General features: G+C 38.7%; 2 protein-coding genes across 2 annotated transcripts in view; one reads left to right on the top strand and one right to left on the bottom strand.

Moving 5' to 3' along the window:
* Positions 1-9810, top strand: part of PCM1 (pericentriolar material 1) — an 80916-nt gene extending 71106 nt beyond the window's left edge. Inside the window, exons 35-40 of the mRNA XM_065405173.1 lie at positions 663-820; positions 4399-4474; positions 6334-6590; positions 6824-6916; positions 7054-7177; positions 9549-9810. Coding sequence (XP_065261245.1) covers positions 663-820; positions 4399-4474; positions 6334-6590; positions 6824-6916; positions 7054-7177; positions 9549-9574 — 734 coding nt within the window. The 3' untranslated portion in view covers positions 9575-9810. The remainder of the gene's footprint in view (positions 1-662; positions 821-4398; positions 4475-6333; positions 6591-6823; positions 6917-7053; positions 7178-9548) is intronic.
* Positions 9811-18906: 9096 nt separating this feature from the next.
* On the bottom strand, positions 18907-25469 carry LOC135879524 (general transcription factor IIE subunit 1-like). Its single transcript, XM_065405538.1, has 4 exons — positions 25022-25469; positions 23372-23573; positions 20795-21024; positions 18907-19295 (listed from the first exon to the last, which is right to left on the bottom strand). The coding sequence occupies exons 1-4, from the start codon at positions 25467-25469 to the stop codon at positions 18907-18909; spliced, it is 1269 nt and encodes a 422-aa protein (XP_065261610.1).
* Between the last annotated feature and the right edge of the window lie 204 nt (positions 25470-25673).

Raw genomic sequence — 25673 nt, 5'->3', positions numbered from 1 at the left:
GGAAAGTTTATAATCTACTTTCTCTGTACCATTTGTTGTTTTATATATATTTATCATTTCCCTCTTTTTCCTCTCCTTTCTAAGGCAGATAATTCTAGTCTTTTCAGTCTCTCGTCATGAATCTTTTCAAGCCCTAATGGCTTTCATTCTCCTTTTATTATTCTGATTCTGTAGTTCAGCTCTAATTGCTATCCGTACATTTTTCCTGGGTATTCCACCTAAATGTTTTCTCTTCTCATTGCATTATTCCTAATTATGTCCCCTTGTTCCACCCTTGAATATCTCTGCTTCCATCATGGTTGCACTCTTCAAGTAGACTTACATTAAATAAAAGTACTTAGTTACATTACAGCACAGCAGTGGTGTTTGGTGGTACTTCCAGTCAGGTTTCTGTAGAGTATTTTCATTCCAGGAAAAGGTCTCACAAGAGAATTATAGGTCATAACCATTCTCACAGACAGTATAATTTATCATGTTTATATTGAGGTTCTAGGTATCTAATGTTGCCTTATCTCCTATTCCAGAATATGAAGAGAACTTAGTTAAACAAAGTCTGAATTTTATTTTTTTGAAATACTGAGGACAAGAGTTTTAATGAAGAACCAGTATAACTTATATCAGTGACTAAGCTATTTTGAAACTCTTGCATTGACTGACTTCAGGTTTGTCTAAAGCGGAAACACAAGCTCTAACTAATTATGGAAGTGGGGAAGATGAGAATGAAGATGAAGAAATAGAAGAGTTTGAAGAAGGACCTGTGGATGTCCAGACTTCACTGCAAGCCAGCAATGAAACTACAGCTGAAAATGAACAAAGACAGGTACTATCAGAGTTCTACAAACCTTAACTTCCCTTCATTAAAATATTTTTTTGAGTACCAACTAGGCTAGCTATCTATGCATTGTATTCTTGAGCTGCCAGTCCTTTCTTCTGTTACTTACTAGGGTTGCTTTAAAGAAATATTATACATGGATACCCTTTTTCCTGTCATACATTCTTCTTGAGTTCTTGTTGGTAAGGATATTTGCATGATCAGTTCTTGATCCTATGCTATTTAATGTTTTTATTAATGACCTGGAAGGAAACAAAAATCATTACTGATAGAGTTTGCAGATGGGACAAAGATTGGGGGAGTGCTAAATAAAGAAAGAGGGAAGATCACTGATAGATTACTTGGTAAGCAAGCAAGCAATGTGTTTTAATATGGCCAAAATATAAAGTCATGCATTTGGGAGCAAAGAATGTAGGCCATACTTAAAGAATGGGAGACTCTTTCCACCATGACTCCCAGGTCTTTTTCAGAATCACTGCTTCCCAGGTTAATCAGCTGAACATGAGCACCCAGTGTGACCCTGTGGTCAATAGGGGCTAATGCAATCCTTGGATATGTAACTCAGGCAATCTTGAGTACGAGTAGGGAGGCTATATTACTTCTATATTGGGCATTAGTGCAACCTCACTGGAATACTGTGTCCAGTTCTGCTGTGCACAGTTCAGTAAGGTAGTTGATAAATTAAAGATGATTTAGAGATGAGCTGTGACAGTGATAAATGAATTGGAAAACATGCCTTTTAGTGATAGACTCAAGGAGCTCAGTCTGTTTAATTTGATGAAGATAAGGCCAACGGGTGACTTGATCACAGTCTATAAGTACCTATGTGGGAAACAGAAATTTGATAAGAGGGCTCTTCAATATAGGAGACCAAGGTATAACAAGATCCAATGGTTAGCAGTTGAAGATGGACAAATTCAGACTGGAAATACGATGTAATTTTTTAATAGTGAGGATAACTAACCATTAGAACATCTTATCAAGGGTTGTGGTGGATTCTCCATTATGGAAACTTTTAAATCAATATTGGATGTTTTTCAAAAAGATATATGCTCTTGTTCAAACAGGAATTAATTATGGCCTGTGTTATATGCGGGAGGTCAGACTAGATGATCGGTTGTATCTTCTGGCTTTACAATTAAGACTAGAATTTGGCGTGTCAATATTCAATACATTTTACAGCAGGTGTGCATAAAAACCACACTATATCCATGACTGGGAGAGGGTAGGCAGCCTGTGGGGAGGAGGGAGGAGAGAAGGAAGGGTTTAGAGAGAGAGCGCACACTGCACTCACCCCCCCCCCCCCCAGCAGTGGTTCCTGTCCCATAGGACAGGGCCAGGTTCCCCACTTCAGGTGTTGTGACCTGGCCTGTGTGGTTGTACCGATACTTGGGTTCGGTGGATTCGCCCCAACATAAGTGGAGACAGAGAGGTGGTCGCGCCAAACATGAGTTGCATTGTGACCCCACTCAGTTTGGGTGCATCTCACGCTTTATTTAAATTCACGGTTTCCAGCTTTAATATTTCTGCTGTTCATTTCCCACCTTCAGTGAATAATGTTAGTTCAGTTTATTAGAACGCCTACTTGCTCAGTAGCCATTTGTGATGTCCAACTGTTGTTACTTTGTTAGAAACAAGTAATGACTTGGTAAAGCCTTTCTCCCCCACCCCCCACCACCAAATTGGAAAGAGAAAATTTGAGAAAAGAGTTGACTTTGAATAGGATGATTTTTCAGAGAAGTTTGGAGGTCTCATACATTGTGAGCATTTAAAATTTCATATTCATCTAGTCCCATCACTTATCTTCATAGATTTTGAAGATCAGAAGTAGAACCGATACAGTCATCTAGTCTGACCTCCATAATACAGGCCATCAAAATTTACACAGTGATTCCTGGCATCTGGCCCAACAACTTATGGTTGAATTAAAGAATATATTGTAGAGATATCCAGTCTGGATTTCAAGACACCAAGTGAGAGAAAATGTACCACATCCTTCACTGTTAAAATATATATATCTTTTTAAATTTCCAGTTTGAATTTTGCTGGGTTAAAGTTCATGATTTCTTTATAACAGATACTTGGCTAGGGTAGTCTTCAGGTACAGTCTGGTTTTGTGCATCAGTTTAAAACCTTGCTCTCACACTGGCATTTTAAAAAGCAGCTTTGGTATGAGGGTGGTTTCCTTTCATAGGTCACGTGAACTGTCCCTACGTATCCCAGTTACAATCTCTAGGTATTAAATATCCTCTATAAAAGCTGCTGTTCCAACACTTGTATTTTTATAACATCACCCCCCATGGTGATCTCTTTTCATTCTGTTTTTGAAACCAGATATGACTCTTGAAATCTGCATTTTAAAAAAAAACCACTCTTGCCCCCTTTCAAAATGCAAGATAACTGTTTGTAGATATGGACATGAATGTAACTTCAGTTTGTACTACAGGATTTGACAGAAAAACCTATTCTCATTGTAATATGATAGCTTACAGTAAAAGAAGTTTGGTCATATCCTTGCTACTCAATTTTCTAAAAGAAAACGGCAACTGTTTCCATCTTTTCTGTGGTAGCATTTATGGCAAGGACATAGACATATTAAGACAGTTATCAAAGACTTCTTGAAAGTCTAGATACATTGTCAGGTGATGGTTCTTTCTTCGTTCTTGTTGATAGGCCCTCTAAAATTGTAGTAGATAACTAAAACTTAGTTTGCCTTTGCAGAAGCCATTCCATCATCCCATGTACCAATACTTGCTTTATAATTCTATTCTAAATTTTTTCAATACAGTTTAACGGTACTGAAGTAAATTTAGTAGGCTGTAATTTCAAGGATCGCTTCTAGAGCTTTTTTTTAAAGATAGGTACAACTACTGTCTACTCTCCAGCCTTCTAGTATGGTAGCAGATTTCAAAATAAAATTTCAGTATTTTATTAGCTGTTGAACCACTTCATTGTTCATACTCCTTCAAGAGTTTCTAATGATTTGGTTCTAGAGACTTGTTCCTTAATTTGCCAATGAGTGAAGGGTTGGAAGGACTGACCTATGAAGATCTTTGTAAAACATGTTCATTTTGCTAAAATGCCTAAGAGGTAGGCAAGTATAACTGCCTAAAAGTACTGAATGATATAAATGCTGATAGAGGAGATTTTAGGGGGGGAGGGATAGCTCAGTGGTTTGAGCATTGGCCTGCTAAACCCAGGGTTGTGAGTTCAATCCTTGAGGGGGCCACTTAGGGATCTGGGGCAACAATCAGTACTTGGTCCTGCTAGTGAAGGCAGGGGGCTGGACTCGACGACCTTTCAAGGTCCCTTCCAGTTCTAGGAGATAGGATATCTCCGTTTAAAAAAAAAAAAAAAAAAAAGATTTTCAGTTTGATGTATGGGTTTATGATAAGTTCATCTTAACAGTGAGATCTTTTAAGCTATGGAAGAGCAACTAACAAGTAAACAGTAGAACTTGCTGAGTATTTAAACTAATATAGACAAGATGTTGGTGGTTATACTGTAAGCTACTAAACTCTCCCTAATAGAAGTTATCTTGTGTAAACATGATTTTTCCCATATAGATTCCAACAGATGAATCTGATAAACCAAATGAATATGAGATTTTATCAACTAAGCAGAAATCTCTTAGTGCTAAAGGTAAGATCTGAGTAAAACTTTAAATTATGTACATAACAAAAATAAAAAATCATACTATCACGTTCATGTAAATTTGCCTTCTACAAGAAGGAAGAAGTTGACTAAACTTGTAAGAATGTATTCCTTTTTTTTTTAATTGGATTGTTTTACTTATCTTGCATGTGCTGAGATCTAATTGTATTAAACGAGAAAAAACAAGCATTTTAAGAGAAACCTCAGTATAATTGAGTGTATATAATAGGGTTGCATTTTGACATTTGTCCATGGTATAACTTTATGGACTGTTTCGATATCATGGTTCACACACAAATTTAATTGAATATTCTTGTATCAAGAAAAAAAAAACCATGCTATTGAATAATAGCTGATGAGGATAATGCTTTAGTAAACTGGAACGTAAAGCTTGAATTTCATAATCAACAGATAATTGCTGCTGTGTCTACTTCTCACTCCCTGCCATTTTCATCCTTCATTGTCAATAATATAAGGCTTTAAAAATATTTGTGATCATTCCTGTGTGAGAAATCTTATATTAGATGGGGACTAAATCAAATCCATATCTACTGGAGAAGTGATGGGAAAATGTGGTTGCGTCTTATCTCACCTAAGATTTATTTTCTATTACAGACAATTAGCAGTAGTCTGTGTTTTCTGCACTGACACATGCTCCTCTCATAGATTGACAGCTCTGTATCTCTGTGAATTCTGTAGTGCTTCAGCAGGCATGCAAAACATTAAGAAATCCTGCACATTGTACTGTTTAACATTTTTATGTAAGAAGAGCATACACAGGCTTAAAAAAAAAAAGCAAAAAAAAGCAGACAGTTATGTGCACCTCACATTGTACATTTGCCCTTTAAGTTCCCATCAGTCATAATAATAATTGTGCTTTAACTTCAACATTCATGTCAGATCCTATCTACATGCACCAGTCTGTTCTAAAGTTGTACCCACTACCGGGAATAGTGTCACAAGTCTCTCTCAATATCTTCCGTGTAGGGAAGAAAACTAACTTAATCACAATATGCTGATTCATCATAAAAAATACTAACCTTGCCTTCAAAAGATTGTATTTTACATTTTGTTTTGATATAAAGTTTGTGGATAATTTAAAAAGCTAATTTAAACATCAGAATTTTAAATTAACAAGCTTAACAAATCTGTGGTTTAACAACTGCAGATTGATTAACTTTCCAAAACACTGCTAAAGATTACTCTGTTTTAGTACCAAACAACGTAAAATGAGTGTATTTTTGCACTTTAGCAATTTACCAGTAAATAATTGTGCTAATTTCTAAACTTAAAATATTTCTGATTTTGATGTCACTGTTTATACACAGACAACATTTTAAAATGACCTACTGGAATAAATGAGTTTCTTGTAAATTATGGCTTTATAGTATCCCTTTTATACATTCTTTGAAATAACTTTTTTTTTGGGGGGGGGGGGGGAGAGCCTGACATATTGAACTGCTTACTATGAACCTGATCTATAAACTAGGCAGATTTGTCAAGTTTTTTACCACGATTGATCTCTGTATTTACAAAATGACGCTTGACTTTAAGGTTAGCCTATAAACTTCAGGAAGATATTTAATATGTGGTATCTAACTTGATATATTGGCTTTTAATTAGGTTCATTTTAGTTTGCAATGAGAGTTTACAAGGCTGTTGCCCTCTCAAATATTTCAGCAGAATTAATTTCTGTTCCATTCATGTCAAAGACAAATTGACTAATGTCTGCTGGAAACTTGCTTTGGTTGTTCATTTGAAGGTTTTGGGTTTTTTTAAACAAAATATTAAGAAGCCATTTACTTTGTCAAAATCCATGTCTGGTTTAAAATGCTTTGTGTTTTTAGATGAACAAGATGTGCCTGCTATTTTGCCTCATTATCTCAATATGCTGGAGAATAAGCAACTTCTAACAGTCAGTGCACCTGAGTCTGTTACTGTTACCAAGGTGTCAGCAACAGAAGAGCCAAGCCCATCATTACTAGTAAATGAAATTCAGATAACCGAAACAATGTGCATAGAAACCAAATCCTTGACAGGAAGCCCAGAAAGCTCCATGGCTGGCAGCCCTGATACAGAGTCACCTGTGTTAGTGAATGAATATGTACGTATAGCTTGAGTTTCCATATTGTCTGTCTTGAATATAAAATTTGTCATTTCAAAGTTAAGCCTTCTTTCCAGACTCATTCAGTTCGTAGGTTAAATTGAGCATACAGGCACTTCTTTTATTTTATTTTTAGTTATATTTTAAGAGAGTTATCAGATATCTGTATTTAGAACAGAATCATGCACCTCTCTATTTTCTTCTTAAAATGTCATCAATTCTGTCATCAACAGGAAGCTGGGTCCGGAAACATAAGTCAAAAGTCCGATGAAGATGACTTTGTGAAAGTTGAAGACTTGCCCCTTAAACTCACAATATATTCAGAGGTATTTTGCTTGGAGGTTTTCTGTACTTAGAAGTGGCCATCACAGAAATGAGTCTTGTTTTTTAAATTGGGGGGGGGATGTGGGGAGGGAAGAAATAATATGACTCTGGAAACTAATTTGTTTTATCCACTCCCAAGGCAGATCTAATGAAGAAAATGGTGGCGGAGGCCCAGACTAACACTTTGTCTGATGCAATACTAGATGGTGATGGAACGCAAGGTGAAGAATTAGCTGGAGACTCTCAAACACTGAAAGAACCTGGTGAGAGATTCTTTAAATTCCTAACTCATGAATCTCCTCTTGGGAGAGTTAAGCTTTATTAGGGTCTAAAACCTTCAGGATTATTGCTGAGTAAAGCAAGAAAACTCAATCTTCCGATTGTCAGTGTATCAGTTTTCATTATGACATACTGGAAAATTTGTATTGACATAAATGTTCTTTTTTCTGCTGCTGCTTCCAGTAATTTTTACCTGTCAAGATATTCTTGACTGTGACTAAAGAAGCAATCCTTTTTCTAATTGAAGTTAATGGTAAGGAAGGATCTGATATTGTAAGTTATACATCAGCTACTCCTGGGAGAATTCTGCACCAAAAAATTAAAAATTCTACATATTTTATTTATCAAAATACTGCAATATAATCATGCTGGTTTCAATTATTTTGGTAATTTATTTACACTACAATACAATGTTTGGAGAATGGGAGTGAGGAGCATTTGAGGAAATCCCCCAAAACATTGCCTAATAGTAATGTAGCTAGGTTTGACCCTTTCTTTCTAGTTATTAGTCAACAAATATATGCAGCCATATGCTCAGTGTTACATCAGAGGCAACTGAAGAGCCAGTGAGGGCTGGGGAGTCAGACTCACAATTTATATTGGCTACTGACCATCTCCAGAAAGTTCAGTAGCAAATAGTTCATGGAGTACATTTTGATAAGAAATTTTTTCAGTGCAAACATTTAGACCAGTTCTAAACATTTAAATATTTATAAGGCCATGCTGTCCTTTACACCACTCTGGCCATATAAAGGAGCCTTAAAACTTTTACACCTGTTTTATGCTCCTGGGGAATTCACAAAGACACACTTACCTCCTCAGACACACCCCGAAGCCCTTCTCCTCCATGCCAAGCATGCTGCAATAGTGAGCGAGAGGGACAGGGTGTGTCTGACACACACACACACACACACACACACACACACACACACACACACACACACACACACACACACACACGACTGCCCACCCCTTCACACTCCCCCGGTGTTGATTTACATCTCTCTTGGCTGCTCCAGGTACCCGAACCAACCTGTCTGTGCTGCTGGGGAATGCCGTGTAACTGCTCTTGTGGCTTTCCTTTGCTCTCCTATCAGAAATCACTTTTCTGTGGGGAAGCAAAGAAATCTGTGGAGGATATGAATTCTGCACCTGCATAGTGATGCAGAATTCCCCCAGGAGTAGCCTAATAGTGTTAAATACACTTTTGTTATGTGATTCAAAACTCCTTAATTCATAGGTGACTGGGTCAGATCTGTGCATAAAGTCTTAAAATCTGCATTGACTGCTGCAGTGAGGTGAGATGCAGGTGCTAAACTTTAGTTACACTTTGAATAGGGGAAAGAACAGGTGATGGATGACAGGGAAAAAACCCAAGTGTAGTAGATTTAAAAAAAAAAAAAAGTCACCTCTAAGTCTGATGTAACCAGAAATCTCTTGATGGCATTTTTAGACCTGTAATTCAGATGCCTAAGAGAGGAATACTTAAAGAGCAAGGAAAGGAGGTTGAACCCTATCTCTTTTGTTCTAGATATGAAGATGCAAGTCACAAAAACAAAAGTGGTATTTTAAAAGCCTGGGTATACCTTGCTGATTATGGGTCTTAATTACTTACAAACTGATATTTTCTGGTTTACTTTCTGATAGAAATTGGAATGTAATATGAAATATTTTGAAGTGTAAAAAATTACACTACAATAGACTGTTAGGCTAACTGACATACAAATTCATTCTTTTAATTCTGCCCTGAATTTAAAGAGACTTTTAAAACTAACTTTTAAGGGAAAAAATAGAAATTAAAATTTGTCTTAAATCCGGTACTAAAACCTTTAATCTGACGTAAACAAACTAAGGATATTGATTCAAGGGTGCTAGTACAATGGCAACAGTCACTGCCTGAAACAGTGACTGGTATTTCAACAGTTACAAAAGCTTGGTATTGGAACAAGACATGGTAATTTTTCTCCTAAATGTTAGATTCACATTTAATGGCACTAAGGGCTGGTCTCCACACAAGTTGCACTTAATTGATTGGTTTCTAAACCAATCTAGTTAAATTGATGGAGCTCACGTCTGTGGACACTTAGTGTGGGTTGAGTACCCTCTTTCAATTTTGCTTAAGTTGGTAACTGCATTAGGGTGCTTTTTATCTGAAATCAGAGTGCCCACATGATGGGTTGCACCTATTCAGCTAACACAATGTGCAAACTGTGTATAAACCAACAATGAGGAGGGACTTGTTTTGTCAAGATGTTCTCAGCAATACAGTACTTTTAAACTTATACCTGTTAAGATGTGTATCTGAGATTCAGTAATTGTTCCTGGACATTAATGAGTAAAATTTTTATTTTGCAGAAACTGCTGGAGCTCAAAGTGCATGAAAAAAAATTCCAGAAACTCCTTCTTAGCCCCTCTCCACATATACCATTGCATATAGAAAATTGGCACAAACTTCACTGAATTTGAATCTGTATAAAAATGTAAATTAGTTTGACACACTACTGCCTTTAGGATAGATATGCTAACTTCTGCCCAGGGCAGTTTAAACAGCTGTAACTGAATCCTCTACTGCACTGTTCTTTTTCTGTCTTAATCTTTTTTATTCATTGTGATTTGTTTAGTAATTTTAAAATGTAGTTTTAAATAAAGGTTGGACTTGTCTGTAAAGTCTTTGAGCCATTATTTTACAGTTTCTGGAGAAGTTCTGATGATGCTGTGTGAAGGCATCCAGCTCTCCAGCACAACATGAAGTGCTTTGTATTGAATGCTTATTTGTAGAGAGTACAGTATGCCATTCAAAGGGATGCTATCCGTTTTCCTGGCCTAGGAAAACTAGTTGTCCTATCAGTCTATGTGGTGGGGGAGTGTAGCTTTCAAAAACAAAAAAACAAAAAAAAATTCCCCTTCACCTGGTACAGTACTGTGTAGGTGTAGCTGTCCTGTTAATTGCCCAAGCAGATGATTGATGTCTGTAAGGAAAACAGGAGTGTTTGTCATCTTGGACTACGTTGCTAGTATGACCTAGGGCTGTGAGTCCCAGCTCACATATCAACCTAGTGTGAGTGTGTATAAGAGCTAGCAAGACTATAAGTAGTATAGCTGTGGTGGCAGGGGCACCGGTATGACTTAGCTGTACTGAATACACTCTCCCTGGATCCTGTGGGTATGTGCTAAGCTGTGCTGCTGCTGTCTGTGCTACTGCAGCTGCACTGCTAATTATACTCAAGCTAGCTCTCCTTGAGCTAGTGAGTGAGTATCTGTAGAGGAGCTGGGCATCATACCCCTAGCTTGTAGAGTAGATGTAGCCTTAGAGTAATACGAATGCTTACATTTAACTTAAATGTGTCTGGTTGTGGGAGGCAGAATTCAGAGAAGTTAAGTGAACTCTCAAAAATTAAGTAAATTAACTTTTTGGAGAGGAAGATAGAAATCATTACTATTTCCTACATGTGACGGATGCTGGATTTTAAAAAAACTGACAATTTAAATGAGGGTGGGCCCAACATTGCTATAAACACTGCAAACAATTTAAATGGCTCTGAAAATGTATTTACCTACAATTGTCTGTTACAGTAATTTGAGATGTTATGAGAGAAGTTTCTTTGATCTGCATTTGAGAGCACTTCTTGTATAATCAGTTTTCCCCCTTTGTTTGTATAGGTCTTCTACACAACAAGCAAAATTTAAGGAATAGGAAAATATGACAAACTAAATTGGCATAATCATAATCCACTTCTAACTTATAAATTGACTAGATTCAGTTGTGTTTAGTTTGTCCAGAGTATGTCTGATGATTCCCTGGTGTAAAGGGCAGTGCCTCAAAGTCACTGCCACTTAATAAAACAGTGAAATTGAATAGCACCTGGTGACAAATTTCATAGGGGAAGGAAGTGTTGAGGGAGACTTCTAATATTTCATTTTTAACTGCCTACTTCACAAGAGTCAGTTTCAAATAAAACTTGCATTGGTCATTGTTCCCAAGGATGATCTCAAAGACTTGCCTATTGTCCCCTCCTCTCCCAAGGTAATATGATCCCCTATAAATCAGAAGTTTGAAACTATTAGTGCAATTCCTCAAACAAAACAAAAACCCACACACACCACAGGGCTCTGAGTTGAAGACGTGTAGCCTGTTCCTTGCCTCTGTACCCCAATTTTAACGGTGTAGTTGCTTCTTCCACATCCACCTGCTAGCCAATTAAAAACTAAATCTTTCCTTGTTCCAGCTCTGTCCAGTTCACTCACTTTTGAACTTTGGCATTTCTAGACTGTTTGAATTTTGTAACCTTAATGTAAACTGAATACACTTAACACTTCAGATATTAGCATACAGTCAAGATTTTAGAAACTAACACCATTACACATTCAGTAAGCAAGATTAACGTTTCTTAACTAACACTTATTTACAAAATGCCAATTTGAAACCTAGAGTTAACACTTGACAGTACAAGTCAATATTTGAACTAAACAGATTTCCCTAGCTATCAACACAGCAATCTTTCAATTGCTAACTTCTTAGTTCAGGTATATTGAGCACTGTTATTTTTATTTAACCAAATCCTTAAAGTGAATATGCATGTTTAAGGTATCAACTCATTTAAAATTAATAGTAGTACATTACAGACCTGTAGACAAACATTAAAATAGCTTGTATTTTATCACCATCAGGGCCTTTTGGTACCAACTATGAGAACTGTAACTTTTGAAATACCTGACTTAAATGTTTATCACCCTTTATCCTAATTCTATCTTATTTTGGCTGTTTCCCTACATGGTGCAGAAAGCATCCCTGACTTTGGGGCTCCAGTAATTGCATCTGTTGAGTAATTCCTTTCCTTATTGCTTGCTGATCATTAGACAGTGGAAGTCATTCTCTCCAATTGGGGGAACAAGTTGTTCAGCAACTGCAATGCTGCTTGAGTCCAGAACAGAGGAGTAATACAGACCCACTAATAACGGCTCAACTTCTGTACAATTAGGGGAGGGGGACAGGGAGAGAAATGAACAGAGGGGGCAAACCTCTCTAATCTCTACATAGATTAAACTGATAAGGATTGTTTGCTTTTTGCTATAAGCCAAAAAGACACCCCTAAGCTGTGCGGTACTCTTGAAGCCTGCAGATATTTGAACATATGGTTCAAACATGGGGTTGGGAATCTGCCAGATGGTTATGCCACTTTAGCCATTGAACTAAAGATTGGTTGCAGTATTTATTGGTCAGAACAATCTTCCTTGCTGCAGTTACAACAGCTAGAGTAGGAGAAATCACTACTGTTTCATAGTGATAAGTGCTTTAAGATGTTCTTTAGAATTTCAAAGTTCCTTGAACAAGGCGTTCTCTGAATTTGCACACATGTCAGCAGTGAACCACCAAGGGGAAGATGAATAGAAAGAGCTACATCCGCTGTTTCTTAAGCTGACTTAAGTCTGTCTGCTTTGGTAGATAGCAGAAGTTTTTCCTAAAGCACTACAGTCAGTGCTTGGGGTGTACATGTGAGTAGTCACTTGGCCCAAGGCATCTTGTATGTTTGGACTTCCAACTTCAGCTGTTTAATAAAGAACTGAACAGACAAACTAGCCCTCAGAAAGAATGTCTCCAGGACTCACTTTCACATCAGTTACACTAAGGGCTCCTAACATTTCATTCTCCAAGGAAAATGATTTGAGGCCAAATGTTGCAGTATGTTGTCTGTGGGCTGATCCAGATATCACTTCTATATCTTTGCAGTCCCCCATTTTGATAAGTGTTCAGAACACCTGAAATGGCAAAAAGACCCCTGCCTTAGAGCTATTGCCTTTTGTAAGAGGTATCTTAGCTAGCAGATGTATCTATGGAGGAATAGAGCTGCTTCTGTGTTTTCCACCAAGCTAAAATAATTCTCATGACAATGCCTCACTTCTTTTCCAACTGTAGTTCTAGTCCATAGATCCTGTGAACTCATCCTTCCCTCCTCTGCCTAATCATCCTATTATTAAAGTTGCATAACTTAGATTACATTTACATAATACCAGAAGGGAGTATAGTACTTTAAACAGGACTGCAGGAGAAAGTGGACTTAAGCCAGTGTTCTGGTGGCTTTATCACCAAAAATGATACAGGGGCAAAAAGGTACTCCAGAACTTTATATACCTATAAAAGGTAACTATTGCTTAAAGGAAATCAGCCAGGAACCCTTTAGGGACCAAAGGCATATTACAATACCTGCCACTACTGCTTGAAGCATAATCTGGTTCCAAAACAGAAGTAACATGGTAAATCTGTGTACTTACTTTCATAGAACAATGTAAGCTCTACCTTAGATTCACCATTGCAGCCTGAAGCTTCATGACTATTAAAAACACAACATTGATTAAAAAACTAGAATGCTATTAAATGGGTTTAACTTAACTGATATGTCTTGAATTGTAGACTTGGAATCATCACTGAGCAGATGTTTCTAGTGGGGGGCCTGCAGGGATCAGTTCTTGAACATATGCAATTTAACATTATTAAGGCTATGGAAGAAAATAAAATCACTGAAAATATTTGCAGCTGACAAGTTGGGGAAGTGATTAAGAGAACTGTCACTGACTCAGAGCGGTCTGGATCACTTGGTAAACCGTGCATATTAAGAATGTTTTAATACAGCTAACATAAGAACGGCCGAACTGGGTCAGACCAAAGGTCCATCTAGCCCAGTATCCTGTCTACCGACAGTGGCCAATGCCAGGTGCCCCAGAGGGAGTGAACCTAACAGGTAATGATCAAGTGATCTGTCTCCTACCATCCATCTCCACCCTCTGACAAACAGAGGTTAGGGACACCATTCCTTACCCATCCTGGCTAATAGCCATTAATGGACTTAACCTCCATGAATTTATCCAGTTCTCTTTTAAATGCTGTTATAGTCCTAGCCTTCACAACCTCCTCAGGTAAGGAGTTCCACAAGTTGACTGTGCTGTGTGAAGAACTACTTCCTTTTATTTGTTTTAAACCTGCTGCCCATTAATTTCATTTGGTGGCCCCTAGTTCTTGTATTATGGGAATAAGTATATAACTTTTCCTTATCTACTTTCTCCACAACACTCATGATTTTATATACCTCTATCATATCCCCCCTTAGTCTTCTCTTTTCCAAGCTGAAAAGTCCTAGCCTCTTTAATCTCTCCTCATATGGGACCCATTCCAAACCCCTAATCATTTTAGTTGCCCTTCTCTGAACCTTTTCAAGTGTCAGTATATCTTTTTTGAGATGAGGAGACCACATCTGTATGCAGTATTCAAGATGTGGGCATACCATTGCTTTATATAATGGCAATAATATATTCTCCATCTTATTCTCTATCCCCTTTTTAATGATTCCTAACATCCTGTTTGCTTTTTTGACCACCTCTGCACACTGCGTGGATGTCTTCAGAGAACTATCCACGATGACTCCAAGATCTTTTTCCTGATTCGTTGTAGCTAAATTAGTTCCCATCATATTGTATGTATAGTTGGGGTTATTTTTTCCAATGTGCATTACTTTACATTTATCCACATTAAATTTCATTTGCCATTGTGTTGCCCAATCACTTAGTTTTGTGAGATCTTTTTGAAGTTCTTCACAGTCTACTTTGGTCTTAACTATCTTGAGCAGTTTAGTATCATCTGCAAACTTTGCCACCTCACTTTTTACCCCTTTCTCCAGATCACTTATGAATAAGTTGAATAGGATTGGTCCTAGGACAGACCCTTGGGGAACACCACTAGTTACCCCTCTCCATTCTGAGAATTTACCATTTATTCCTACCTTTTGTTCCCTGTCTTTTAACCAGTTCTCAATCCATGAAAGGACCTTCCCTTTTATCCCATGACAACTTAATTTACGTAAGAGCCTTTGGTGAAGGACCTTGTCAAAGGCTTTCTGGAAATCTAAGTATACTATGTCTACTAGATCCCCCTTGTCCACATGTTTGTTTGACCCCGTCAAAGAACTCTAATAGATTAGTAAGACAATTTCCCTTTACAGAAATCATGCTGACTTTTGCCCAACAATTTATGTTCTTCTATGTGTCTGACAATTTTATTCTTTACTATTGTTTCAACTAATTTGCCTGGTACTGACGTTAGACTTACCGGTCTGTAATTGCCGGGATCACCTCTAGAGCCCTTTTAAAAATTTGGCGTTACATTAGCTATCTTCCAGTCATTGGGTACAGAAGCCGATTTAAAGGACAGGTTACAAACCATAGTTAATAGTTCTGCAACTTCACATTTGAGTTCTTTCAGAACTCTTGGGTGAATGCCATCTGGTCCCGGTGACTTGTTAATGTTAAGTTTATCAATTAATTCCAAAACCACCTCTAGTGACACTTCAATCTGTGACAGTTCCTCAGATTTGTCACCTACAAAAGCTGTCTCAGGTTTGGGAATCTCCCTAACATCTTCAGCTGTGAAGACAAGCAAAGAATCCATTTAGTTTCTCCGCAATTACTTTGTCTTTAAGCGCTCCTTTTGTATCTCGATCATCCAGGGGCCCCACTGGTTGTTTAGCAGGCTTCCTGCTTCTGATGTACACCGCTACCTTGATATAACACGAATTTGGATATAACGTGGTAAAGTAGTGCTTGGGAGGGCGGGGCTGTGCACTCCGGTGGATCAAAGCAAGTTTGATATAACGCGGTTTCACCTATAACACAGTAAGATTTTTTGGCTCCCGAGGACAGCGTTATATCGAGGTAGAGGTGTACTTAAAAAACATTTTATTACCTTTTGAATTTTTGGCTAGCCATTCTTCAAACTCCTCTTTGGCTTTTATTATTACATTTTTACACTTAATTTGGCAGTGTTTATGCTCCTTTCTATTTACCTCACTAGGATTTGACTTCCACTTTTTAAAAGATGCCTTTTTATCCCTCACTGCTTCTTTTACATGGTGGTTAAGCCACGGTGGCTCTTTTTTAGTTTTTACTGTGTTTCTTAATTTGGGGTATACATTTAAGTTGGGCCTCTATTACGGTGTCTTTAAAAAAAGTGTCCATGCAGCTTGCAGGGATTTCACTTTAGTCACTGTACCTTTTAATTTCTGTTTAACTAATCCCCTCATTTTTGCATAGTTCCCCTTTTTGAAATTAAATGCCACAGTGTTGGGCTGTTGAGATGTTCTTCCCACCACAGGGATGTTAAATATTATATTATGGTCACTATTTCCAAGCGGTCCTGTTATAGTTACCTCTTGGACCAGCTCCTGCGCTCCACTCAGGACTAAATCGAGAGTTGCCTCTCCCCTTGTGGGTTCCCGTACCAGCTGCTCCAAGAAGCAGTCATTTAAAGTATCGAGAAATTGTGTCTGCATTTCATCCTGAGGTGACATGTTCCCAGTCAATATGGGGATAACTGAAATCCCCCACTATTATTGAGTTCTTAATTTTGATAGCGTCTCTAATTTCCCTTAGCATTTCATCATCACTATCACTGTCCTGGTCAGGTGGTTGATAAGAATATAACGTTAGGGATCTATTATTAGAGCATGAAATTTCTATTCATAGAGATTCTATGGAATATGTAGATTCACTTAAGATTTTTACTTCATTTGATTCTACATTTTCTTTCACATATAGTTCTCCTCCCCCCCTCCATGACCTGTTCTGTTCTTCTGATATATTTTGTACCCCAGAATGATTATGTCCCATTGATTGTCCTCACTCCACCAGGCTTCTGTGATACTTATTATATCAATATCCTCCTTTATCACGAGGCACTCTAGTTCACCCATCTTATTATTTAGACTTTAGCATTTGTGTACAAGCACTTTAAAAACTTGTCACTGTTTATTTGCCCTTTTCTGATGAGAAACATTCCCAAAGAATTAGACACATCTGATCTGGCCTTCACATTATCCTCTTCCATCCTCTGCTCCTGACTACAACCTAGAGAATCTATCAGTAGGCTCTCCTCTAAGAGAAGTCTCTGTCCGATCCACGTGCTCCTCTGCAGCAGGCGGCTTTCCCCCCCCCCCCCCCATCTCCTAGTTTAAAAACTGCGCGTAAAATGTAAACATATACATCTAGGAACCAACAACAGACCATAGAAACCGACTGGATGGGGGACTCTATTCTGGGAAGCTGACTCTGAAAAAGAGTTGTGGGTCATGGTGGATAATCAACTGAACATGAGCTCCCAGTGTGACACTGGCCAAAAGAACAAACTCTATCCTGGGATGCATAAAGAGGGGAATCTTCACAAGTAGTAGAAGTTATTTTTTCTCTGTATCTGGCACTGGTGCAACCTCTGCTGGAATAGTATGTCCTGTTCTGGTGCTCACAATTCAAAAAAGGATGTTGATAAATTGAAAAGGGTTCAGAGAAGAAACTGCTAAAGGATTAGAAAACATGCCTTATAGTGATAGATTCAAAGAGCTCACTCTATTGAGCTTAAAGAGAAGGCTAATGGGTGACTTGATTACAGTCTATAAATATTTACAGGGGAATAACTATTTAATAATGGGCTCTTCAGTCTAGCAGACAAAGGCTAACATGCTGCAGGGGTTGGAAGTTGAAGCTAGAGCACTTCAGACTGGAAATAAGAAATTAATAGTAGGAGTAATTAATCATTGGAACAGTTTACCGGGGTCATGGTGGAGTCTCCATCCCTGGCAATTTTTAAATCAGGTTGGATTTTTTTTCTAACATATACTCCAGGAATTATTGTGGGTAAATTCTCTGGCCTGTGTTGTACAGGAGGTCAGACTAGATGATTGCAATAGTCCCTTCTGGCCTCGGACTCTATGAATGAGGTCATTTCCTATGGAGGAACCCCCCTCTTCTCTGGGACTTCAGCTCACACTTTACCCTGAGGTTCTTTTTTAAATTCTGATCCATCCCAAAAGGGATCCATTACAGAGCACTTGGTAATCTTTTTTAGCTGTGTGGGTTGGTTGGTTGGTTGTTTTTTTTTTGGGGGGGGGGGGGGGAGACAGTTTTTGCTAATCCAGATAATTCTCTTTTTAAATTAGCCATCAAACTGTTATGACTGTTCATTGCTTTGATTTCAAGTATTAGTATTAACTCTAGAAAGAGAAATCTGGGTGCAGGGATTTGTTGCAGGGACATTCCTTTCTGATTGCTCTGCCTGTAATACTCCACCACAGTAAGAGCAGCCACTCCAGAAGAATCGTTGGACACGTTGGCATGAAGGTTACAGCAGCGATGAGTTTAACGCACTTATTAAGAAACGGAAATTAATCTAACAACACCTTGGCAGGGAGATGGATTACATGACCTGTTAAATCCTTTTAGGTTCTGTCACTTGGTTTTAGGCATTTATTTTAGCACTCAGACAATTGTGTCCTGTTGTGATTTATTTATTGATCAGACAGGATGATTCCTGCTTCTAAAGTAATTAAAGCATTACATTTTGTTTTTTCGTTACAATACATAGCATATTAAACAAAATTTAGGACTGTTTCACAAACAGGAACTATATGGAAACAATTTAAATTCTCTAGCTTGAAACCAACCAAGGTTATCTGCAACATCTTCACTTTGTTGCTTTGGAGAAGCAACACAAGTACAAATTAAACAGCAAGCTCTCCAAGGAGCAGATTTAGACTATACCACCACCTTCACAAAAATATCCTGAACTTTACATTTGTTTCACCCAGCAACAACTGTAGGTTAAGCTACAACAGGAACTTCACACAGCACTTCTAAAACTTACATGTGCAGTATAACTGCTTTTTAATTCATGCATTCACTCAAAGACAGACTGGAACATTTCTTGTCCCACCTTGATGTAAACTTCTCTCTCTTCGTCTGTCATAAGTGACACTACCTCTGGATTGTTACTAACTTCACTGTACAAGTGGGCCTGTCCAGCAACCATTACTGTAGGATCCAGTGTTTCCTGTTCCTCTTGTTCCAAGTCACTCCCTGCTGCTTTAACTACCACAGGTTTTGCATGTTTGGCCTCCTCCTCTGATTCACTGGTATCACTTTCTGACTCATGCAGTTTGTTTTTGGCAAGAGGAGGGGGATGCCCTGTGCCAGAGGAAGACTTAGATTCATGGATGAGAAGAGTCCTTATTACTTCATTATCAGTAACAACTTCCTTAACATAGTCATCAGTTTCTTTGGACATTTCTGTTCCCAAAAACAAAAGAGCACCAAATAAGCCATACGCGATTAACATGTAAATAGACCAGTAATTTTCCACTTGAACAATCCTATTTAAGTTTGACAATTGCAATCAAAGGATAAGACATCTTTCACAAGCGAATGGAATGAATGTTTTCCTGTTCATTTATAAGCAGGGTATATGAAGTATATTAAAATGGGATGGAGAGATATGGACAGTAAATGCACCTCCAGCCCTCCTTTAAAATAGAGAAAGCCATCTCAGCTTTAGTTTTGGTATCTGATATTGAGCATACCTGTTTCAATGGTTTTCTAGACATGGCACCCTGGCTGCTTCTGTAATTCAGCACCAGATGTATCAGGAAATAAAATTAGATTTGTGTTTGAAATATAGCTTCTTATTTAAGTTATCTTAGAAGCATTGAGCCACTGAAGATATTTTTTTGTAGTTGCATCTAGCACTTTGTATGTTACTCCTCTACTGAAAAATTCTGAACAAGATCATATTTGATTAAACTGACCTACTTTAATGGTTTGTTCTGTGGTTAATAATTGTTTCCTGCTTATCAGTAGATTGGCCCCCGAGCCTTATGTACAGAATATTCCTTTAAACTTTCAGATTTTTGTTCATAAATCTAATCCAAACCTCATGTTCAGCTATTGGAGTCTGAGGCCAGCGTTTTCATAAGTGATCAGTGAATAAGGTCTCTCTCAAACTTGGTGCCCAAAAAGGGCCCAAATTTCAAAAAGGAGTGCTCAGCACTTTTTGAAAGTTAGTACACTTTAAAGTGTCTCTAGGCTAGGTGAACATGCTGAATCGCTACTAGCATTTGAAAAATCTTGTCCTGTATAGATTTATATTTGTAAAGGCCAGAAGGAACTAGTATCAACTAATCTTATCTCCTATATATCAAAGGTCATAATGTCAGAGCTAGAATGTATCTTTTATATAGATACCCAACCTTGATTTAAAGGCTTCAAGGGATGAAAAAAATCCACCTCATTCCTTGGCAAGATTTTCAAATGATTAGTTACCCTCTTAATACACCTTGTTTCCAGCTTGAATTTATCTAGCTTCAGCTTCCAGCCATTGAATCTTGTTAAGCTTTTGTCTGCTTGCTTAAAGAGCCCTCTACTAGCAGAAGTCTCCCAGGTAGGTACTTGTACAGATATAAATATCCCTAAAGAAGCATTCAGTTTCCTGCTATTCCCAGATTTAGAAGGGCTTTACAAAGATGTGTTGTAACATAGAATACATCGTTCAAGAAGATATTTTAAAATATAAGCTACTAAAAGACTGGGATTTTTCAAAACTTGGTGCCTAAAGCAAGGTTCTTAAGTCTGTATTTAGGACCTACATGAGGACAGTTTTCAAAAGTGCTGAGCATCCACCAGCTACTAATGTGGTGGTGAGGAGATAATTAATTACAGTACATTCCTAACTACACGGACATATCAAAACATGACCATACATTCAAATGTTAGGTTCTCAAACTTTGTCTTACCAATATTGGAGTCAGTTGTATATGAAGATGCTCCTTGTACAGTACTTTGTGACATCCATATAGGATGTTCTTTAGTCACTTTTTCCTTCCCTTTCGTCTTTGGTTCAGAATCTTGGACATCAATGACCAAGTTTTGAACATACATATTACTGACAGATGAATTCTTGTTGGCCCATTTCTCAGGATGGCTACTGAAGTCCAGGATGCTTGAACATACCTTCTGTTCAAAGCTGAAGGAAAAAAGTTTAATTCTTGCTTGCAGGGTGTCACTCTCCCAAACCCCAGGGTATTTAAAAGCCCCCTCAGCCCCCTCCCCTCCCCACAAAAACACAACACCACCACCTCATCTCTCAAATCAAGGAAACTGACCAGATTAATTTCAGTTTGGCCAGCTACACCGTATCTTGAGATAAAAATAATCTCCTCCTCAATCCATGATTAACGTGTGTGGTTCTGAGCCCTTAATAGCTGCATACTCTTTTCTAGAGCACATTTTTGGATCAAGTGTATTGTCAGGATTAATGTAATGGTTTCACAGTAGAGAGTAAAGAGAACAAGAGAGTAGCCAAAATTAGTATTGAGAGAAATATAACAAACTTTTAAGAAGAAAGAAACTCTCCCCAATGTGAAAAAAAAAATCTTTGAGTTTGAGGGGTAAATACACACATTTAATAATTGGGAGTTTTTAGAGTGCCATATACTACAGATATGCCAAACATAACACAGGTCTGTATGTTAAGCAGTTCTGGAAAAGACAAAAACACAAACCACTCAGGCACAATACAAGACAAATAGAGTAGAAAGAACAGTGAACCTAGAATGTTGCACAGAAAAGGATTTTAGGTTTCTTTATTTATTATTTTCTATGCATGGAACTTGGCACATATTAAGCAAGAACTTGTTTCCGTGCAGCATTAAAGAGACTCCATTCTAGACTTTGTGAAAGGATGACAAAGTTTAGAGGAGACAAAGGAGTTGTTGGGCAGGTGTGCAAGAAGATACAAATAGGGATGGAGACAGAACGCTGAAAGTGAGTAAGAAGTAAATAGCAGTAGTCAAGGAGGAAGTGTTAGGAAAGCCTGCCAACTAGTAGTTTTGGGGGGCTGGAACTTTGGAAATGTAAAGAAAGAAGCAGTAAGATGTGCTTGAGGGCCTGGGAGTGCAGGAAAGGAGGCAGAGGAGAATCAGAAGTGACATCAAGGCTGTGAGCTCGGGTAATAGGAAGGATTAAGAAAAGAGGAGAGGACAGGGCTTAAGTGGGAAAGTTAAAAAAACAAAACAAAAATAACCTGTCAACTAGGCAGATCTGGGAGTCAAATAGTAATGGTATCAATGATGAGGAACAAATCAGTCATGGAACATAGATGGGAAAAAAGATGTAGAGGACCATGGGAATCAACACAAAGACTTCAGAAACGCAGAAAGGTGTGTGTGTGTGGGGGGGGAGGGAGACAAAATTGAGATGGGAATAACGACATACCATGTCAGAGGGAGTAGAGAGATCAGAAACATTGCCAAGGGGGGAGTGGACGAGTGGACGAGGGCTTAACTTGATCAAGCAACAGTTATTGGGGACTTTCCTGAGAGTAATTTCTGAGAAGGAAAGTTGGAGAAAGCCATATGGCAAAAAGTTGAAGGGGAAATATTAGAAACTATTTAGTGCAGAGTAGTAGGAACAGAGGCCGAAGGGGAGCAGGAGGAGGAGGGTTCTGCGAGAGTGAATCCAATGGAGTTTTAAAAAGAGAGGAAAACAAGGGCATGTTTGAATGTGGAAAGGAAATTGAGACAGGTGGGTGACTGAAGGGGATTAAGGTTAGGAGTGGAAGGAGTCAGGAGCAAGAGAGCAGATAACTGGGTTGGAGATAATAGGAGAAGGAAGAGATTGGCATGAAAAATAAGATGATGGAGGGAAAGAAATGAAGGAGAGCCTAGCAAATTGTCAGTTCTAATTTTTTTAAGTAGTTATCAGGATCTTAGGCAGATACAGAGAAGGAGTAGGCTGGTAGTTTTAAGGAAGGCACAGTGACGAAAAGCTGCCAAATGTTTAGATGCACAGGAGTCAGAACTAAAATTATGTAAAAATAGGCCTTAGTGGCCTTTTGAAAGACAATTCATGATTCTAGTCAGCATGATTTCACCTCACCATCTTGGGCCACTTTCTGTCCTCCACTTACATGGGAAGAAAGATTTACAAGTTTAGCTTAAATTATGCTCTGGAAGAAGTGAGCCAGAAAAGATTTGGTTTCCATAAGGGTACGTCTATACCCAGCCGCTAGTTCGGCGGCTGGCAATCGAACTTCTGGGTTCGACTTATCGCGTCTTGTCTGGACGCGATAAGTCGAACCCGGAAGTGCTCGCCGTCGACTGCGGTACTCCTGCTCGGCGAGAGGAGTACCGCGGAGTCGACGGGGGAGCCTGCCTGCCGCGTCTGGACCGAGGTAAGTTCGAACTAAGGTACTTCGAACTTCAGCTACGTTATTCACGTAGCTGAAGTTGCGTACCTTAGTTCGATTTGGGGGGTTAGTGTAGACCAAGCCTAAGTTATAACTTGTATTGAGAAGAGATTTCTCTTCATACCTTTCTGATAGCTCTGGAATTTCCGTTGGCTGAGGCTCAAGCAAATCATGTGGTAGAACAACCTCTTCAGTCTCCCGCAGCAGTGCAAAGATGGGTTCGATCTGTTCGTTAAATTTTGCTAGCAAGGTTCGAGCATCTCGTTTGGGAAGCGCAGAGGCATCCTCCTCAACTTCAGCATTGCAGTAGGTGCAGCGGAAAGTCTCTGCAACATCACCCCCGTTTGAAATTCACAGGTTAGTAAAAGATACAAAAATTTAGCAGTGATCTTTGCCAAGGAATTTGCTCCCACAATGAAAAGACTTTTGAAGAACAACTCAGTTCCATGCTACAACCGTTTATTGAAGGGACACAATCAACTTGAAATCTGTTAATTTCAAAACATTTTTGTTAAAAAACAGTTGCTGATACTATTCCTGCCTCTGAATCCTGGGGAATAATGAGAGTTTTACAATCACATTTGCCTCTGATTTTGACACACTTGTGTAAAAGATCCACACAAACAGACTACCAAAGGAAAGAGAAATTGTGCATTTGGCAACATCTTCTGTATAGTCAATTTCTTCTCTCTAATATCTTATACTCGTTCATTCATCTTAGATGTAACATGGAACAAGAGGTAAAATATTTTCTGGCAGATTTGATGTTTAAATTGACAGTGTCCTTTTAAACACAATGGTGCTATTTCTAGCTGAATCCAGCAGTGAAAACTAGTACCTCTACCTCAAGGAACCTGTTTGAAGCATATAGTTCGACTATGAAAAGCTACTCTGTAAAAGTGTCACCATCAGGTGCTTCCATATTTATTGTTTCAATGATTACAGATCAAATTTGCTCAGTTTACAAGCCAAGGATTTTGCCAGCACACAGCCCTGCAAATTCCCTTTACAATATCAAAATCAAGCTTTGTTCATTCTTTCTGGTTCATTCATCCTTACCAGCTCCCCAGCTGTTTATAGTGTAGGTAGGTGTCAGATTGCCATTGCATCACACCTCCCCATGCCTTGTCCAGTGAATCTGAAATGCAACTTCTGGTTCAGTTGGCTTGAAGAGGAGGCAGAAACTCTTGAGTTCTTATGTCAGCTCAGCTCCTGACTTGCTATGTGGCTTTGGGAAGACCCTGAACCTGTGCGTCTCAGTTGCCCTATCTGTAGAATGGGGATGTTTACACCACCCCCTCTGGTGTTAGGAGAATTAGTTAATGTTTGTTAAAATATAGTATTTCAAATTGTTTTATTAGTACTTTATGGCATCTTGCCTTAGGATCTTCATGCATTTATAATCATTAAATTAATTTAACCTCACAACACCCAGATGAAATGGGCAACTTACTTGCATTTTAAAAGGTGAGGAAATTAAAGACACGTAAAACTTGGTTAAACTACTTGGCCAAGGTCAAACAGCAAGTCCATGGCAGAGCTGAGACTAATCTGAATCCCAGGGCTGCATCTTAGCTACAAGAATATCCTTCCTCTTCATCACTGCTCATTCTACAAGCCCAATTATTTCCTTGTACTTTTTTTAGGGCAACTGTCCAAAAACAAAACCCAACCAACCTGGTTCTATTACAAAATGTGCACAGGTGCAGACACATTTAATGCTGCCAACAATTTCCTGAAGGATGAGAGTTGATGAGCAGTCTAGCTGGCATACCTGTGAATATGTCAAACAGCTGATTTACTTCCAGGTCTGTGTAAGTGCTGAAGCAAGATGGACACTTGAAGGAGGACCTGGTAGTTGAATCCCGCTCATCTGCTTCTATCTTCCGGCGCACATGATCCAGTTTGTACTTCACCACATCCACCAGCACCTTGTAGTTGATGTAGTAGTAATTATGCCTTGTACTCTTCCCATTGGGCCCTGTTTCAACCCGCATGCGCAGCTTGACAAATTTATCTGCCTTGAGTGTGTTGAGGACAGTGCGCAACTGTTTGCGTTCATACTTGAGCAGTAGCAGCAAGTCATCCTCCTTCACACAGGGGTATCGGATCAATACATCAAGGACCAGTGAGTACTCTACCCCATAGAAGCCACGCACCATGTATTTGGCCAACCGTTTCAGTGCTGCTGGGACTTCCGTAATAACATCTTGATCTCCCATCAGTAACTAAACTGTGTCAGAAAGAGGAGTGTTAGTATATGGAACACCGACAGACCCCGGTTGTCAGTGGGCAAGATTGAACCTGGGGCCTCTGGAGCTTAGTGCATGAGCCTCTACAGCATGAGCTAAAAGCCACATGGCTATTAGCTAAGGCTGTAGAGCAAACTCAATATCTTTCTTTAAGTGTTCTCGGCACCACTAGAT

This window comes from Emys orbicularis, chromosome 5 (assembly GCF_028017835.1).
Source record: "Emys orbicularis isolate rEmyOrb1 chromosome 5, rEmyOrb1.hap1, whole genome shotgun sequence".
Classification (NCBI taxonomy): Eukaryota; Metazoa; Chordata; order Testudines; family Emydidae; genus Emys; species Emys orbicularis.
The sequence above is the reverse complement of the archived record's forward strand: the minus strand, read 5'-3'. Positions and strand labels throughout refer to the sequence as shown.